This window comes from Scylla paramamosain, chromosome 30, assembly GCF_035594125.1.
Source record: "Scylla paramamosain isolate STU-SP2022 chromosome 30, ASM3559412v1, whole genome shotgun sequence".
Classification (NCBI taxonomy): Eukaryota; Metazoa; Arthropoda; class Malacostraca; order Decapoda; family Portunidae; genus Scylla; species Scylla paramamosain.
The window spans coordinates 2,987,501-3,008,148 of record NC_087180.1 but is presented as its reverse complement, the minus strand read 5'-3'; the positions used below and the strand labels follow the sequence as shown (position 1 = coordinate 3,008,148).

General features: G+C 39.2%; 1 protein-coding gene across 1 annotated transcript in view; it reads left to right on the top strand.

Moving 5' to 3' along the window:
• LOC135116166 (WD repeat-containing protein 19-like) overlaps positions 1-20,648 on the top strand; it is a 310,907-nt gene that overhangs the window by 281,265 nt on the left and 8,994 nt on the right. The window contains exons 26-27 of the mRNA XM_064033436.1: positions 1,326-1,600; positions 15,985-16,061. Coding sequence (XP_063889506.1) covers positions 1,326-1,600; positions 15,985-16,061 — 352 coding nt within the window. The remainder of the gene's footprint in view (positions 1-1,325; positions 1,601-15,984; positions 16,062-20,648) is intronic.

Genomic DNA, 20,648 nt, shown 5'->3' with positions numbered 1-20,648 from the left:
TTTATATGGAGAATATTGATATAGTCAGCGCTACTTCTTGGTATAACATTCATGTATGAGGTAAGGTCATGATAATTACAGACATCATCTAACTCAAGAGATAAGTACATGGAATTTATTATTTCTATGCCGATGCTATCAGATTCATTGTTGTCTTCTAAGTCGTTGAAAAGTGTATTGAGGAGATTCTCACTAGTAAAGTTCATGATATAGAAAGGGGAATTAAAGAAAGGCTAGTAGAAAAGGGGGCAAGTATGGGTAGCAGAGAGGGAGGAGGGAGTGGAAGGGATTTGGAAAAGTTTAAGGGAGAGGAAAGGAAGGATATGATAAGTAGAGATAGAGAAGAATAATCAAAGAAAGTTGTAAAGTAAATATGTATCCGAGTGTAAAGAAATATGTATCCGAGTGTGGGAAAAATCAAGAGTATTTTGCATCAGGACACTCACTCAGCAACTCTAATCTCAACATGTCCAGTACAAGTCATTCACTGCCAGAGCCTGCTTCAAACATCCAATTCCATCCATCCCATTGACTGATGATAGTAATGTTCTAGATGTCTTTGGCAGTAGTCATTATTGATGTGTAATATTCAAAGACAAATAATAAAAAGAATATTTGTATTGTTTTAATTTAGCCATATATATCAATATTGACAACATTATGTAAAATAGGTAACATGCTTAATATGGCATATTAAATTGGGTAACATGCTGAAAAAATTTAGGAACCACTGCTTTTAGGTTAGGTCTTAATTTCTCCTCAAAGAGAAAGTATCTCAGGATTAGGGCCATCTTAGATCTTGTTCTTTGTATTCTTTCAACCTTCTCTATCCTTCTTGATTTCTGCAGCCAACTTTTGATGAATCACAGATGCAACCAATTTCTTTATCATCTTGTTCAGATAGGTGAATGCCATTTGCATATTTCTCTGTAGCTTACATCTTTTTATTTCACTGTCTAATGACATGTTATCCATAATCATTACTTCCTTATCTCTTTATTGATGAATTTGTTTCCTGTTGAATAGTTCCTTGTCAGTTTTATTATTATATTCATTTCCCTTTAAGTAGTTTTCTGTACATCTGCTACTATTTTTACACATTTCCATCAGTTTACAATTCCAGTTTTAAAATGTCTCTTTTGCCTAATAATTATGTTTCTCAAACTCAGGGCAGCAAATTAGCTTATAATAGTGAATTATAATAATGTATTCATTATATAAGAAATATTTAATATATTCATTGAATTTTTTTGCAGTCTTGAGATGGCCTTGCCACTACAAATAAAGTTGAACACAACAGTAACCAAAGATGGGAATAATTTCAGATATGGTCCCCATCTTAACCTCCACTGTTATTGAGTGCCAGCGAGCCGGACTCAAGAATTCTTCATTCACTTTTGCTGCCATGCTGATGCGTCCTGAGACTCGTGGTCAGATAGATGAAAGATACAAGAAGAAAATTGAAGCCATAGTGCGCAAACCACAGAAGATTGAGGAGGAAGAAAAGAGGTCACCTTGCCCATTCTGCACAACACCTATTGAGGAGACTAGCCTTGAATGTGCTCAATGTCAAAACTCCCTGCCATACTGCATTGCTACGGTAATATGTTCTTGTTAGTTCATGCTGGGATTTATTTCACTGATGGGATGGACACTTAGGCATGGGATCTCTTGGTAATGAGCTTTTCTATTCCTATAAAGTTTTCTATATATTTTCCATACATTGGATCAAAAATCTAATATAAATACATTGCTCAGGCCAGTGTATTTGTTTATACACTTCTAGATTATGAAGCAGGTATGCACAATCCTGCACCACTCAAGTGAATTTTCATACATGTTTAAAAAGAAAAAAAAAACGTATACAAGTCACACAAGTTTGTGCTCATTCATCTTTTAGAGTCTAGGCTTTCCTTCCTTATGGTGCACTGCTCTAGACAACAGGGCATTGACTGTTGGTTATGTATGGTTTGGAGGTCCCTGATGGCTATTTCCAGCTCTAAAGTGAAGGAAGTACCCTTATTCTGCTGTTGTCTCTTTATGATCAACCAAAAGGTCAAGAAGTTCACTATTTAGGTCTCTACTAGCTTAATAGTACTGAAGATACTGAGTCACTGACTTTATCTTTTGGCAGGGTGCTCCATCCTGCATGAACTAATGAACTCACCTGCTTGTCATTTTCAAAAGATAAACATTTCAAAGCAGATGAACTGGTTCATTGCTACATTCCATGCAATATCATATCCCATATACTATAGTACCCAAAACATGCCATACTATCAGGGAGTTTAAATACTTAACAGTCTGATAAGTGAATTTAAGAAAAACTGTATAATTCACTGGACACAGTTCTTCGCTGGTTGCCACTAACAGGAAACCAAACCTCATCTCTCAAGACCATGTACTTCCACATTGTCATACCACAAGCCCAGTACCTCTTACTGAAAGCAACCCAGCAGTCTTTCTGCTCAAGTGGTTCTTGCAAGAACAGTGGCTATGATGCTAGAGATCATTCTGGAGGTGGCAGTGAACAGTCTTACTGAGACCTCACTGAAAGAAAAAAAAAATAATAAAAAATAAATAATATATATATATATATATATATATATATATATATATATATATATATATATATATATATATATATATATATATATATATATATATATATATATATATATATATATATATATATATATATATATATATATAAGGTGCCCAGAGCCAGAGAGACATAAGTGCCAAAAATTAAAAATGGAGAAAAGTCAAAGTTTTGCAGGTTTTAAAATGCAATATCTCTGCAGTGGATTGAGATAGAAAGTAATGATTTGTATCAAAATATTCAGTAATTCATGCCTTTACCTTTAGTTGAATTATCTTATGAAGTAACAAATGAATTACATTTTTAAGAATAATGTAGTTCGTTTTTTCTTCAATATGATTTTGTTAAGAACTTCGCACAGCTACATTGAAATTGCTTAACTCCTTAGTTCTATCACGTTTTATTTTCTATGTACTTATAGGTAAATCACAACTATTAAAATCCGCAGTAAAGCAAACCAGTGATAACTGAACTGCTATAAACTGGGAGTTCATTGTATACCAGTATAAAGGATAATAGAATATAAAGTAACAATGAAATCATCCAAAGCTTACATATGCTTCCTCCATGCTTTTTCATCTTTTAGTGATATTTTTCTTCCATTTTTCTTCCTCTGGAGGATCGTGGCTCTTCAGGGGGTACACTGTTGCCTGCCATAATAACGAAAGGCTTATGTGTTGTGTAAGGACAAAGTTAAGACAGCAGCCTGTTATTTAAGGGTAGCAAGCAGGCTGAAGGGAGGGAGAGTGTGAAGTGTGTGGATGTGGTGGTGGGGAGGTGTCCTGGTGTAGGTGTAGGTTCATTTGAAATCTATCTAGCATTCAGTGTTAACCTTACACCAGCATGACACATGACTTGCAGCACAAACCATCAATGGCTGGTTCTTCCTGTGCTGCTGTGGTGAGGGAGTTGCTTCCCTCTAGCCCCAGCAACTGGTAGCTATCTCTCTAGTGTGACATGAAGGTTTTGTGGATAATTTCACTTGGATAGACTTTTGATCCTATTGCAGGGTCCATTCTGATGTCTGCACTCTCACCATTGGAAGCTTGGGGAAGACAGTGCAATAAAAATAGTCACAACCACAAAGTTGGTCATGTCACTGGCTCTGGACATAAAAAAAAAAAAAAAAAAAATAATATATATATATATATATATATATATATATATATATATATATATATATATATATATATATATATATATATATATATATATATATATATATATATATATATATATATATATATATATATATATATATTTTTTTTTATTATTTATTTATTTTTTTTTTTTGGGGGGGTGTCTTTTTTCATTTGCCACTTGATAGCAGTGAGAGTGTACAGTGAAGCTTTCCTTTCCAGGCTGTTGCATGTATTGGTATGACCACACCTTGTCATCACAAAGCTTGCATTCTTGAAGCAGCTTCTTTTAACTTTACAATTCTAAGTAAATCCTTGTGCAGAGCAGACATATCATAGAAGCAACATATTCTTTAGTTAGGTGACTATACCCTGTCATAATAAGAAAATTAGAACATGGGCAGTGAATAGGAAAGACAACAGAAAACCTGACACCATAATGTACCATACATACACAGTCCTCTCTTATGACAACCAGGCAGGAGCTACTTTCAAGGCTCTCAGCCTAGAAAACACTTATACACTTGTTTTATACACTTGTTTTATTGTCTGACATACAGAAAAATCTGTCACTCAGAAGTTTTAGACTTAAGAAGTTAAGTCATCATACATTGCTCTAATGAAATCATACAGTCTTTCTCAGTTATTGAGTTGTGTATGCTTAGGTAATGACTCACATTATGTCTAGGTAGTGACCAGAGGAACAGATACTCTAAAAATTATCACAGGATTTAACAGTGATTATGGTCTTGATGAATAAGGTGTTATACTTCAAACCCTAGTAAGGGTGATTCGTATGGCTAAATTTATTCCATCTTCAGATCAGTATCTCAGTGTTTTTATGATACTCCAAAAGGAGGTATGACATTTAGAGAAGATGTATGATTTCTATTATCTTCTATGTATTTATTTATCAACCTGTCAATCTATCTATTTCTGACATCTCACTCCCTCCAGGAGCATCCCCCCAGGTGATGGCTACAGTAGGAAAACTTCCATCTCTCCCTATCTGAATATTCCCTTCTTGCTTGTTCAAGCACTTGGTCTCTATTAACTCCTCTTTTGCACATATACACCTTATCTTTGCTATACAATGCCCTTCTATATGATATTTCACTCATACAGTTGCCTTTCATTAATACTCCTTGGGTTACTATGCAATGCTTTAAGCTGTCTTTTTTTTTTTTCATAAATAAGAGGGTCACTGGCCAAGGGTGACAAAAGAAAGGAAAAAAATCCCTCTGAAGTGCCAGTTCCAAAAGAGATGTCAAAAGAATCATCGAAAATTAAAGGATAAGCTTCTTGAAACCTCAGACCTACAATTGTTGAATACATACTGCTAACCAGACACCAAACAATACTGCATCAGTTCCTCCTGTGCTCTCACACAGTTCATCAAGCTTTGTGTATGCTTTAGTGATTGTACTTTATCTACTTTTATTGTGCCAAGCCTTATGCAAGTGTGCTACCATGTCCACCAAATATCCTTCATCATCTTGTGCCAGTGAAAAGGCAGAAAAAGTCCTGAAAAAACCCAATTCTGGACACAAAGATGAAGATCATCAACTGTAGTGAGGATGGGGAGGGAAACTCCATTGCCCAGAACCTTTGTTTGCCCTAGTTTTTATGCCTTTGTATCTTTTATTGCTTTTTTTTTCTTTTTATGGAGGAGGGACACCAGCCAAGGGCAACAAAAATCCATTAAATAAAAAGCCCCTTGAGATGCTGGTTCCTGAACAAGGTCTGAAGTGGTATTAAAAAAATGAAGGTTAAGTGTCTTGAAACCTCCCTCTTGAAGGAATTCAAGTCATAGGAAGGTGGAAATACAAAAGCAAGCAGGGAGTTCCAGAGTTTACCAGAGAAAGATTTGAATGATTGAGAATACTGGTTAACTCTTGCATTAGAAAGGTGGACAGAATAGGGGTGAGAGAAAGAAGAAAGTCTTGTGCAGCAAGGCTGCAGGGGGAGGGGAGGCATGTAGTTAGCAAGATCAGAAGAGCAGTTAGCATGAAAATAGTGGTAGAAGATAGCTAGAGATGCAACATTGCAGCAATGAGAAAGAGGCTGAAGACAGTCAGTTAGAGGAGAGGAGTTGATGAGACGAAAAACTTTTGATTCCACTCTGTCTAAAAGAATGGTATGAGTGGAACCTCCCCCTAGGCATGTGAAGCATGCTCCATACATGGATGGATAAGGCCCTTTTACAAAGTTAGCTGCCTGGCGGGGGGTTTGAGAAAAACTGGCAGAGACATCTCAGAACATCTAACTTCAATGAAGCTGTTTAAGTTAGAGATGAGATGTGAAGTTTCTGGTTTAGATTATAAGAAAAGGACAGACTGAGGATGTTCAGTGTAGAAGAGGGGGACAGTTGAGTGTCACTAAAGAAGAGGGATAGTTGTCTGGAAGGGTGTGTTGAGTTGATAGATGGAAGAATTGAGTTTTTAGACATTGAACAATACCATGTTTGCTCTGTCCCAATCAGAAATTTTAGAGAGATCAGAAGTCAGGCATTCTGTGGCTTCTCTGTGTGAACTGTTTACTTCCTGAAGGGTTGGACATCTATGAAAAGACTTGGAAAAGTGGAGGGTGGTATCATCAGTGTAGGAGAAGATAGGACAAGAAGTTTAGTTTAGAAGATCATTGATGAATAATAGGAAGACTGGGTGACAGGACAGAACCCTGAGAAACACCACTGTTAATATATTTAGAAGAATAGTGACCATATACCACAGCAGCAATAGAACGGTTAGAAAGGAAACTTGAGATGGTTACAGAGAGAAAGATAGAAGCCATTGGAGGGTAGTTTGGAAATCAAAGCTTTGTGCCAGACTCTTTCAAAAGCTTTTCATATGTCTAAGGTAACTGAAACTTTCACCAAAATCTCTAAGAGAGGATGACCAAAAATCAGTAAGGAAAGCCAGAAGATCACCAGTAAAGCAGCCTTGTCAGAACCCATACTGGTGGTCAGATAGAAGGTTGTGAAGTAATAGATGTTTAAGAATCTTCCTGTTGAGGATAGATTCAAAAACTTTAGATAGCAGGAAATTAAAGCAATAGAACGATGGTTTGAGGAATTAGAAGTCACCCTTTTTAGGAACAGGTGAATGTAGGCAAACTTCCAGCGAAAAGGAAAGGTAGATGTTGATGGACAGAGTTGAAAGAGTTTGACTAGGCAAGGTGCAAGCACAGAGGTGCATTTCCAGAGAATAATAGGAGGGACCCCATCAGGTTCATAAGCTTTCTGAGTGTTTAGGCTAGTAAGGGCATGGAAAACATCATTACGAAGAATTTTAATAGGTAGCATGAAGTAGTCAGAGGGTGGAGGAGAGAGAGGAACATACCCTGAATCATCCAAGGTAGAGTTTTTGGCAAAGGTTTGAGCAAAGATTTCAGTTTTAGAGATAGATGTGATAGCAGTGGTGCCATCTGTTTGAAATAAAGGAGGGAAAGAAGAAGAACCAAAGTTATTGGAGATACTTTTGGCTAGATATCAGAAGTCACAAGAGGAGTTAGATCTTGAAAGATTTTGGCATTTTCTATTAATAAAAGAATTTTTGGTTTTGGTGGAGAACAGACTTGGCATGGTTCCTGGCAGAAATATAAAGCACATGAGATTCTGGTGATGGTAGGCTCAAGTATCTTTTGTGGGTCACCTCTCTATCATGTATAGCATGAGAACAGGCTGTGTTACATCAAGGTTTGGAAGGCTTAGGTCAAGAAAAGTGAGGAATGTACACCTCCATGCCAGACACTATCACCTCTGTTATGCGCTCAGCACACAGATGGGTCTCTAACATGGAAGCAGTAGTCATTCCAAGGAAAATTAGCAAAATATCTCCTCAGGTCCCCCCAACTAGCAGAGGCAAAATGCCAAAGGCACCTCTGCTTAGGGGGATCCTAAGGAGGGATTGGAGCAATAGGACAAGATACAGATATCAAATTGTGATTGGAGGAGCCAATGGAGAAGAAAGGGTAACAGTGTAAGCAGAAGGATTAGAGGTTAAGAAAAGGTCAAGAATTTTCGGCATATCTCCAAGATGGTCAGGGATACAAGTTGGCTGTTGCACCAAATGCTTTAGGTCGTGGAGGATAGCAAAGTTGAAGGCTAGTTCACCAGGATGGTCAGTGAAGGGAGAGGAAAGCCAAAGCTGGTGGTGAACACTGAAGTCTCCAAGAATGGAGATCTCCGCAAAAGGGAAGAAAGTCAGAATGTGCTCCACTTTGGAAGTTAAGTAATCAAAGAATTTCTTATAGTCAGAGGAGTGAGGTGAGAGGTATACAGCACAGATAAATTTAATTTGAGAGTGACTCTGTAGTTGTAGCCAGATGGTGGAAAACTTGGAAGATTGAAGAGCATGGGCACAAGAGTAGGTTAAGTCGTTATGCACATAAACACAACATCCAGTTTTGGATTGAAAATGAGGATAGAGAAAGTAGGAGGGAACAGAAAAGGAGTTACTGTCAGTTGCCTCAGACACCTGTGTTTTAGTGAGGAAAAGAAGATGAGGTTTAGTAGAGGAGAGGTGGTGTTCTACAGATTGAAAATTAGATCTAAGATTGCAAATGTTGCAGAAGTTAATGAAGAAAAAGTTGAGGGGGGTGTCAGGACATTTAGGGTTGATACTAGAAGAGCAGTCTGACCTGGGGACATTTGTGGTCCTCTCCCCAGATGGGGAGTCTGAGGCTGGTGTAGGAGTCGTCATGATAATTTTGAATTTTGAGTGAGGGGATGTGTGTGTGTAATTAAGTGCTTGTAGTTTTGTGTGAAGGAAGAGAGTTGTCTTTAGAAAACAGACTGTGATTGCCCCCTTGTGTTGTGAGACACAAAGGGAAACATTCAGTGAGATCACAGCTGGGTTTAATGATAAGTTCACAGCACTCCCTGATCCAGTGCTTTAGACCTCACTGGGAATAATTACCATTTCAGCAAGTGCTTACTGCCTCCTCCTTGATTAATTTCCACAATATTATTTACATAGCTTATTCTAATAGGATACTCGTATGTACATATATATACATAATGCATAGTTAGTTTTTTTACAACAAATGAGGACATTAGGACTATAGGGGCTCAAGCTCCATTTTTTTAAAATTGAGAAAACTGCACATAAAGTTTATCAACAATAACAAAAGTTCTAAGAAAGATATTGATTTCAGCTAAGTTTCTACTCTTCAGAATTTTTTTACCAAAAATTTTTAAAATCATAGGGTGCGTATGTGCGCTAGCATGTAAAATGTAACCCGCCTTTAAGTTTGTGTACATTTTTTTTTAATGACCTGTGATTTAAACCTTAACAAAATGTCAAACCAAAAGTAAATAATGAAGTTTTTAACATCTTCCTGGTATCACAACACCAAAAAGAACATAGTATAACAATAATAATAATAATAATAATAATAATAATAATAGTAACAATAATAATAGTCCAATAAACTACATGAAGGAAAAGTATTATAGGCTCAGAGTATTGAAAAAGATAGGAGAAAATACTAATATTGGTACTACAGTACTATTAGTTACTTAGTTACTTAAAAGAAAGCAACAAATTGAAGGATGAATGAATACTGTGATTAATGAGTTAGTAATGATGGTAAGACAAAGGATTAATGGGTGGCACTGGTTAGGTTAGTCAGAGGGAAAGACTGGGTATGAACAAGGTTTGGGCAGGATTGGGGGAGGAAGTGTGAGGAAGGCTAGTAAGCAGCATGGTGATTGGCCCCAGGTGACGCATTTCTTATGGTGAAAAACGCTGATTGGGAAAGAGATGGTTATGCACTGTGTATCACACTGGCTGGCTCCCTCTCGCTGGACTTGAGCCCAGCTGTTCCTGAATGAACGCACCCCTTGGATCAACCACTGCACACAACGTGTGAATCCCAAGTCCATAAGTCATGACTCCACTTGCTATTACAGGACTTTTAACCATATGGAAGCTGGAAAACACTGTTGCAAATGTCATAGTTAGACAGAGGAAGAGTTACCAATTCTTTTGATATTTGGGGAGGTGGCCCTTGAGCCCCTATTTTCCTGATGATCTCAAATAACCTGTACATACAATATCCATATATATATATATATATATATATATATATATATATATATATATATATATATATATATATATATATATATATATATATATATATATATATATATAATACAATGTTTGTCATCCAAAAACATATGCATTATCCCTGAACAATCTTGAAGTATTAAACCCCAAGAAGTATGTCAACAATTAATCAGAATGGTATACATTGTTAAAGTAATTACAAAGATTGACTTCCAAGCATTATTATCAAAGACTCCTACCAAAATTATTTAACATACAACTTCTACTAATTAAGTTATGATATATACAAAATATGGAAAGTGGAGCTAATCAAAACAATCTGATTCAAACAGCCCATAGAGTTAATATCGTGGTTAGTTGTAATACTACGAAACATCATGAATGTTTATGAATCACATAGAGCAAAAATAATGAATCTAGGAATGCATCACCTCTTTTCTCATTTAACTTTAAGCTTGCTATACAATGCACTGCTAAATGATTGATGATGAGTGGTGAGGTGTATTCCTTTACATTATTCTTCCAGCTTCCAAGTGTCCTATTAAGTCCTATTAATACTTTCAGCTTCACTCATATACACTTTCTTTACAAACTCTTCACTCTTCATCCCCCCAGTATGGCTGTATCATCTTAGTGTGTTCCTTGTCATCCATTCCACCACCCTATGACTTACACCACTTGCACCAGCACTCATATCACATCTCCCACATACATTCACATTGCTCTCCCTCCCATCCTGTCACTCTGCATGCCCCTCTCAAATAACACTTGCACAGCATTCACTTTTAATTCTTGTGTCCAATTCTATGTATTTTCAGATCTCTGAACCATTTGTCGATATTGGCAGGAGAAAATTGTTCCATAAATTTCTCTCTTTCATGATTCTTGCAAGTGATCTTATGATACACAGTTTGCATCTCATACACAGCCTTTGGAAGTATTCCACCATTCTCTGAAGTTTCCTTTGCCCTCTGCTAGTAAGACATGCTGCTACAGCCCATCCTATGCCATTCAGTTTCAGCCTTGCATCAACATCTGTTTTAGTTTTCATCACTCATAAACCATCCATCAAAATATTGAACAGCCAAAGAGATATCACATGTCCCTGCCTCACTCCAGTTCATGCAGTGAAAATCCCTCCTAGCTCTCCTTCCACCCTCACACATGCACTTGCATCCCTAAGAAAAAAGAAAGAAAAAAAGTGCTTCCAACAAATGTTCCCCTATATCATAAATATCAGAAGTATCCCAGAGGTCTTCTCAATTCACCCTATCATCATCCACACTAAATTATCTCAAAATTAAAAAAATGGATTATTGGATGAAGGAAATGAGTGCTTATATTACTGTTCTGTTCAATTTTGTATTGCTGGTTGACCTCTTGAGAAAAGGATCTGAATCATGCTAGAACAGTTTAACTATAAAAAATAGATGTTGCATTTATGTGCACAATGATTTAATTTACTCTCATGCCCACACTCTTGAATCTTCTGAATTTTCCATCATCTGGCTATGACTACAGAGTCACTCTCAAACTAAACTTATCTGTGTTGTATACTTCACACCTAACTCCTCTGACTGTAAGAAATTCTTTGACTCTCTTCTCTTTTCTGGAGATCTCTATTCTTGGAGACTTCAATGTTCACCTCCAACTTTGGCTTTTTTCTCCTTCACTGACCATCCTGGTGAACTAGCTTTTAACTTTGCTATATTCCACAACCTAGAGCAACTGGTGCAACATCTACCCATATTCCTAACCATCTTGGAAATATACCCAACATTCTTGACCTTTTCCTAACCTCTAATCCTTTTGCTTATGCTGTCACCCTCTCTTCTCTGTTGGGCTCCTCCTATCACAATCTCATATCTGTATCTTATCCCCATCACTCCAGTCCCTCTTCAGGATTTCCCTAAGTGGAGGTGCCTCTGGCATTTTGCTCTGCTAATTGGGGGGACCTGAGGAAGTATTGTGCTGATTTTCCTTGGAATGACTGCTGCTTATGTTTCAGAGACCCATCTCTGTGTACTGAGCTAATAACAGAGGTGATAGTGTCTGGCATGGAAGCATACATTCCTCACTCTTTCTCTCACCCTAAACCTTCCAAACCTTGACTTAACACACCCTGTTCTTGTATTATACATAAGTACCCATAAGTATCCATAAAGGGTACTTGAGCCTTCTGTCACCTGTTATACATAAGTACCCACAAAGGGTCCTTGAAGCTTCCATTATTTGAATCTCATACACTTTATATTTCTGCCCATCATACCAAGTCTGTTCTCCAACTAGCTGAAACTCCTTCATCAACAGATTGTCAAAATTTCTCAAGATCTAACTCCCTTGTGACTTCTAACACCTAGCCAAAAATATCTCCAGTAACTTTGCTTCTTCATTTTTTCCTCCTTTATTTCAACCTGATCGTACCACTGCCATCTCATCAGTTTCTAAAGCTGAACTCTTCACTCAAACCTTTGCTAAAAACTCTACCTTGGATGATTCAGGGCTTGTTCCTCCCTCTCCTCCACCCTCCAAGGAGGAGGCAGTAGACATCTGCCGAAACGATAATTACTCCCAGTGAGGTCTAAAGCACTGTTCAGGGGGTGCTGTGAACTTATCATTAAACCCAGCTGTGACCTCACTGAATGTTTCCCTTTCTGTCTCACAACACAAGGGGGCAGTCACAGCCTGCCCTCTAAAGACAACTCTCTTCCTCCACACAAAACTACAAGCACCTAATAACACACACACCCTTCACTCAAAAATTTTAAAATCATCATTGCGACTCCTACACCAGCCTCGGAGTCCCCATCTGGGGAGGGGACCATAAATGCCCTCAGGTCGGACTGCCTTTCTGTCGATGACCCTAAGTGTCTTGACACCCCCCTCAACTTTTTCTTCATTAACTTCTGCAACATTCGCGGTCCAAGATCTAATTTTTAATCTGTAGAACACCACCTATCCTCTTCTAAACCTCATCTTCCTTTCCTCACTGAAACTCAGGTGTCTGAGGCAACTGACAGTAGCCCCTTTTCTGTTCCCTCCTACTTTCTCTATCCTCATTTTCGATCCAAAGCTGGATGCTGCGTTTATGTGCGCAATGACTTAACCTGCTCTCGTGCCCATGCTCTTGAATCTTCCAAGTTTTCCACCATCTGGCTATGACTACAGAGTCACTCTCATACTAAATTTATCTGTGCTGTATACCTCTCTCCTAAGTCCTCTGACTATAAGAAATTCTTTGACTACTTAACTTCCAAAGTGGAGCACATTCTGACCCTCTTCCCTTTTGCAGAGATCTCCATTCTTGGAGACTTCAATGTTCACCACCAGCTTTGGCTTTCCTCTCCCTTCACTGACCTTCCTGGTGAACTTTTTTTTTTTTTTTATGTAGGAAGGATACTGGCCAAGGGCAACAAAAATCTAATAAAAAAAATGCCCACTGAAATGCCAGTCCCATAAAAGGGTCAAAGCAGTGGTCAAAAATTGGTGGATAAGTGTCTTGAAACCTCCCTCTAGAAGGAATTCAAGTCATAGGAAGGTGGAAATACAGAAGCAGGCAGGGAGTTCCAGAGTTTACCAGAGAAAGGGATGAATGATTGAGAATACTGGTTAACTCTTGCATTAGAGAGGTGGACAGAATAGGGGTGAGAGAAAGAAGAAAGTCTTGTGCAGCGAGGCCGCGGAAGGAGGGGAGGCATGCAGTTAGCAAGATCAGAAGAGCAGTTGGCATGAAAATAGCAGTAGAAGACAGCTAGATATGCAACATTGCGGCGGTGAGAGAGGGGCTGAAGACAGTCAGTTAGAGGAGAGGAGTTGATGAGACGAAAAGCTTTTGATTCCACCCTGTCTAGAAGAGCAGTATGAGTGGAACCCCCCCAGGACAAGTGAAGCATACTCCATACATGGACGGATAAGGCCCTTGTACAGAGTTAGCAGCTGGGGGGGGCGAGAAAAACTGGCGGAGACGTCTCAGAACACCTAACTTCATAGAAGCTGTTTTAGCTAGAGATGAGATGTGAAGTTTCCAGTTCAGATTGTAAGTAAAGGACAGACCGAGGATGTTCAGTGTAGAAGAGGGGGACAGTTGAGTGTCATTGAAGAAGAGGGGATAGTTGTCTGGAAGGTTGTGTCGAGTTGATAGATGGAGGAATTGAGTTTTTGAGGCATTGAACAATACCAAGTTTGCTCTGCCCCAATCAGAAATTTTAGAAAGATCAGCCTACAACTTTGCTATCCTCCATCACCTAGAGCAATTGGTGCAACACCCTACTCGTATTCCTGACCGTCTTGGAGATACGCCCAACATTCTTGACCTTTTCCTGACCTCTAATCCTTCTGCTTATGCTGTCACCCTTTCTTATCCGTTGGGCTCCTTTCGATCACAATCTCATATCTTTATCTTGTCCTATAACTCCAATCCCTCCTCAGGATCCCCCTAAGCGAAGGTGCCTCTGGGGTTTTGCCTTTGCTAGTTGGGGGGACCTGAGGAGGTATTTTGCTGATTTTCCTTGGAATGACTTCTGCTTCCATGTCAGAGACCCGTCTTTGTGTGCTGAGCACATAACAGAGGTGATAGTGTCTGGCATGGAGGCATACATTCCTCACTCTTTTTCTCGTCCTAAACCTTCTAAACCTTGGTTTAATACAGCTTGTTCTCATGCTATATATGATAGAGAGGTGGCCCACAAAAGATACTTAAGCCTTCCATCACCAGAATCTCATGCACTTTATATTTCTGCCCGGAACCATGCCACGTCTGTTCTCCAACTAGCCAAAAACTCCTTCATTAACAGAAAATGTCAAAACCTTTCAAGATCTAACTCCCCTCGTGATTTCTGGCATCTAGCCAAAAATATCTCCAATAACTTTGCTTCTTCTTCTTTCCCTCCTCTACTTCAACCAGATGGCACCACTGCTATCACATCTATTTCTAAAGCTGAACTCTTTGCTCAAACCTTTGCTAAAAACTCTACCTTGGATGATTCTGGGCTTGTTCCTCCCTCTCCTCCACCCTCTAACTACTTCATGCCACCTATTAAAATTCTTCGCAATGATGTTTTCCATGCCCTCACTGGCCTAAACCCTTGGAAGGCTTATGGACCTGATGGGGTCCCTCCTATTGTTCTCCGAAATTGTGCCTCCGTGCTTGCACCTTGCCTAGTCAAACTCTTTCAGCTCTGTCTGTCAACATCTACCTTTCCTTCTTGCTGGAAGTTTGCCTACATTCAACCTGTTCCTGAAAAGGGTGACTGTTCTAATCCCTCAAACTACCGTCCTATTGCTTTAATTTCCTGCCTATCTAAAGTTTTTTAATCTATCCTCAACAGGAAGATTCTTAAACATCTATCACTTCACAACCTTCTATCTGATTGCCAGTATGGGTTCCATCAAGGCTGCTCTACTGGTGATCTTCTGGCTTTCCTTACTGAGTCTTGGTCATCCTCTTTTAGAGATTTTGGTGAAACTTTTGCTGTCTCCTTGGACATATCAAAAGCTTTTGATAGAGTCTGGCACAAAGCTTTGATTTCCAAACTACTCTCCTACGGTTTCTATCCTTCTCTCTGTAACTTCATCTCAAGTTTCCTTTCTGACCGTTCTATTGCTGCTGTGGTAGACGGTCACTGTTCTTCTCCTAAATCCATTAACAGTGGTGTTCCTCAGGGTTCTGTCCTGTCACTCACTCTCTTCTTATTATTCATTAATGATCTTCTAAACCAAACTTCTTGTCCTATCCACTCCTACGCTGATCAATCATTCATATTCATCCCTTTCTCTGGTGAACTCTGGAACTCCCTGCCTGCTTCTATATTTCTTCCTTCCTATGACTAACTTTTTAAAAGAGGGAGGTTTCAAGACATTTATCCTTTAATTTTTTAATGATTCTCTTGAGATCTCTTTTGGGACTGGTGCTCAAGTGGGATTTTTTCTGGTTTTGTTTCCCTTAGCCAGTGATCCTCTTACTTAAAAAAAAAAAAAAAAAAAAAAAAAAATTAGCAGTATGAATGTCTTCAGGCTGTAATTATGTATGAGTAGATGAAAAATTCATTCCTGTGGAAGCAACCTGTGGCAAAAGAATCTCCACCTTTCCCTTTCCAGACATTCCCTTCTGGCATATTGAAGCACTTGGCTTAAGTCTTGTTAAAATAACTGAAAAATTCTTTATCCGCAGGGCCAGCACATCTTAGCGGATGACGTAACCATCTGTTCTTCCTGCAAGTTTCCAGCTATAAGGACTGAGCTGATAAAGTTAGTATTCATACTCACAAAATTGTATTTCTAAATCTGCATCTTCCTCATACAATTAGTATACATTAACCTAGTTTCTTGTTTTTTTTTATAATTGTGATGTGTTTTCTCTGCTATTTTTAAATGTGTAGGAATATATGAAATGTAAAAAAAACATATTCATTGATCTCAAGAAATGTAAGTTGAATTGTGAGGGTTACTCTAGCAACATAGAGTTTGTCTTGCCCACCCCACAGCTATTACATTAAACAAGACTTGGCTCTTGGAGACCATAGTTATTCTGGTTAATTCATCTTAAAAGTCAGGGATAAAATTTTGATAGCCCTCTGATTTGAGGTGATTTGCTTGATGACAAGACAGGAAACCAGATTTAAGCATTAAGCAGATGTATACTCCTAGTGTTTGACTGAACCAGTTGCTATGCCCTTCTTTTTTTTTTTTTTATGTAGGAAGGACACTGGCCAAGGGCAATAAAAATCTAATAAAAAAATGCCCACTGAAATGCCAGTCCCATAAAAGGGTCAAAGCAGTGGTCAAAAATTGACGGATAAGTGTCTTGAAACCTCCCTCTTGAAGGAATTCAAGACATAGGAAGGTGGAAATACAGAAGCAGGCAGGGAGTTCCAGAGTTTACCAGAGAAAGGGATGAATGATTAAGAATACTGGTTAACTCTTGCGTTAGAGCGGTGGACAGAATAGGGGTGAGAGAAAGAAGAAAGTCTTGCGCAGCGAGGCTGCGGAAGGAGGGAAGGCATGCAGTTAGCAAGATCAAAAGAGCAGTAAGCATGAAAATAGCGGTAGAAGACAGCTAGATATGCAACATTGCGGTGGTGAGAGAGAGGCTGAAGACAGTCAGTTAGAGGAGAGGAGTTGATGAGACGAAAAGCTTTTGATTCCACCCTGTCTAGAAGAGCAGTATGAGTGGAACCCCCCCAGACATGTGAAGCATACTCCATACATGGACAGATAAGGCCCTTGTACAGAGTTAGCAGCTGAGGGGGTGAGAAAAACTGGCGGAGATGTCTCAGAACACCTAACTTCATAGAAGCTGTTTTAGCTAGAGATTAGATGTGAAGTTTCCAGTTCAGATTATAAGTAAAGGACAGACCGAGGATGTTCAGTGTAGAAGAGGGGGACAGTTGAGTGTCATTGAAGAAGAGGGGATAGTTGTCTGGAAGGTTGTGTCGAGTTGATAGATGGAGGAATTGAGTTTTTGAGGCATTGAACAATACCAAGTTTGCTCTGCCCCAATCAGAAATTTTAGAAAGATCAGAAGTCAGGCGTTCTGTGGCTTCCCTGCGTGATATGTTTACCTCCTGAAGGGTTGGACGTCTATGAAAAGATGTGGAAAAGTGCAGGGTGGTATCATCAGCGTAGGAGTGGATAGGACAAGAAGTTTGGTTTAGAAGATCATTAATGAATAATAAGAAGAGAGTGGGTGACAGGACAGAACCCTGAGGAACACCACTGTTAATAGATATAGGAGAACAACAGTGACTGTCTACCACAGCAGCAATAGAACGGTCAGAAAGGAAACTTGAGATGAAGTTACAGAGAGAAGGATAGAAACCGTAAGAGGGTAGTTTGCAAATCAAAGCTTTGTGCCAGACTCTATCAAAGGCTTTTGATATGTCCAAGGCAACAGCAAAAGTTTCACCAAAATCTCTAAAAGAGGATGACCAAGACTCAGTAAGGAAAGCCAGAAGATCACCAGTAGAGCGGCCTTGACGGAACCCATACTGGCGATCAGATAGAAGGTTGTGAAGTGATAGATGTTTAAGAATCTTCCTGTTGAGGATAGATTCAAAAACTTTAGATAGGCAGGAAATTAAAGCAATAGGACGGTAGTTTGAGGGATTAGAGCAGTCACCCTTTTTAGGAACAGGTTGAATGTAGGCAAACTTCCAGCAAGAAGGAAAGGTAGATGTTGACAGACAGCTGAAAGAGTTTGACTAGGCAAGGTGCAAGCACGGAGGCACAGTTTCGGAGGACAATAGGAGGGACCCCATCCGGTCCATAAGCCTTCCGAGGATTTAGGCCAGCGAGGGCATGGAAAACATCATTGCGAAGAATTTTAATAGGTGGCATGAAGTAGTCAGAGGGTGGAGGAGAGGGAGGAACAAGCCCAGAATCGTCCAAGGTAGAGTTTTTAGCAAAGGTTTGAGCAAAGAGTTCAGCTTTAGAAATAGATATGATAGCAGTGGTGCCATCTGGTTGAAGTAGAGGAGGGAAAGAAGAAGAAGCAAAGTTATTGGAGATATTTTTGGCTAGATGCCAGAAATCACGAGGGGAGTTAGATCTTGAAAGGTTTTGACATATTCTGTTAATGAAGGAGTTTTTGGCTAGTTGGAGAACAGACTTGGCATGGTTCTGGGCAGAAATATAAAGTGCATGAGATTCTGGTGATGGAAGGCTTAAGTACCTTTTGTGGGCCACCTCTCTATCATGTATAGCACGAGAACAAGCTGTGTTAAACCAAGGTTTAGAAGGTTTAGGACGAGAAAAAGAGTGAGGAATGTACGCCTCCATGCCAGACACTATCACCTCTGTTATGCGCTCAGCACACAAAGACAGGTCTCTGACATGGAAGCAGTAGTCATTCCAAGGAAAATCAGCAAAATACCTCCTCAGGTCCCCCCAACTAGCAGAGGCAAAACTCCAGAGGCACCTTCGCTTAGGGGGATCCTGAGGAGGGATTGGAGTGATAGGACAAGATAAAGATATGAGATTGTGATCGGAGGAGCCCAACGGAGAAGAAAGGGTGACAGCATAAGCAGAAGGATTAGAGGTCAGGAAAAGGTCAAGAATGTTGGGTGTATCTCCAAGACGGTCAGGAATACGAGTAGGGTGTTGCACCAATTGCTCTAGGTGATGGAGGATAGCAAAGTTGTAGGCTAGTTCACCAGGATGGTCAGTGAAGGGAGAGGAAAGCCAAAGCTGGTGGTGAACATTGAAGTCTCCAAGAATGGAGATCTCTGCAAAAGGGAAGAGGGTCAGAATGTGCTCCACTTTGGAAGTTAAGTAGTCAAAGAATTTCTTATAGTCAGAGGAGTTAGGAGAGAGGTATACAGCACAGATAAATTTAGTATGAGAATGACTCTGTAGTCGTAGCCAGATGGTGGAAAACTTGGAAGATTCAAGAGCGTGGGCACTAGAGCAGGTTAAGTCATTGCGCACATAAACGCAGCATCCAGCTTTGGATCGAAAATGAGGATAGAGAAAGTAGGAGGGAACAGAAAAGGGGCTACTGTCAGTTGCCTCAGACACCTGAGTTTCAGTGAGGAAAAGAAGATGAGGTTTAGAAGAGGAGAGGTGGTGTTCTACAGATTGAAAATTAGATCTTAGACTGCGAATGTTGCAGAAGTTAATGAAGAAAAAGTTGAGGGGGGTGTCAAGACACTTAGGGTCATCGACAGAAAGGCAGTCCGACCTGGGGACATTTATGGTCCCCTCCCTAGATGGGGACTCCGAGGCTGGTGTAGGAGTCGCCATGATTTTAAAATTTTTGAGTGAAGGGTGTGTGTGTTATTAGGTGCTTGTAGTTTTGTGTGGAGGAAGAGAATTGTCTTTAGAGGGCAGGCTGTGACTGCCCCCTTGTGTTGTGAGACACAAAGGGAAACGTTCAGTGAGGTCTATCTATTACTCTCTTATAAAACCTCAGTAGATTTGTGACACAGGATCTCCTGTCTCTGAATCCAAATTGCTTTTATGTAATTATCTTTTCATCTTCTAAATATTGCACCCATCTATCTTTAATTACTATTTCACAAAGTTTGCTTACACTACTTATTAGTGACACTGGTCTGTAATTTAATTGTTCCATTTTATTTTCCCCTTTGTATGTTGGAACTACATTAGCTATTTTCCATCCCTTGATATCTTTCCTTCTCTCAGTGAACTGTGAATTATATCCCACATGGGCTCTCTGCATTCATTTAATATCCATCCATTTACTTGATCTGGTCCCATAGCTTTTCTAACATCCAGCTCTTCCAGCAGTTTCTTGATTTCTTGTCTCTTTACTTGTATCTCCTGTATTCCCTCATTCTGTGATACCACTTTCAGTGCCACAAAATTGGTTTTCTTTGTAAACACAGACTGAAAACTCATTCATTAGTTCACTCATCTCAGTAATTTCATAAATTCTTCCTTCTCTTTTTAACTTTTTTATGTTATTTCTATGTTTCATTTTTCCATTTACATATCTGTAGAAGAGTTTGGACTCTTCCTTGCATTTTCTTACTATGTCACTTTCAAAATTTCTTTCTTCTTCTCTTCTTATTATACCATATTAATTCCTTGCCTTTCTGTATTCTTCCCTAGTAGTTCTGTTCAGATTTCTCATCACTTTCCTCCATGCCCTGCCCTTTTTTTTTGCTTTGCTTCTACACACCTGGCATTATATTATTCATGCTTCCCAATTTTCACTTTACAACTTGGCACAAACTGTTGCACCCCCTCTCTATACTTGCTCAAAAATATCTCATATTTTTCTTGCACTACTTTACTTTCAAGTATCTCTTTCCAGTTAATTTTTCAATAAAATTCATAAAGCTCTGCAAAGTTTGCCTTAGCATAGTTCTGTCT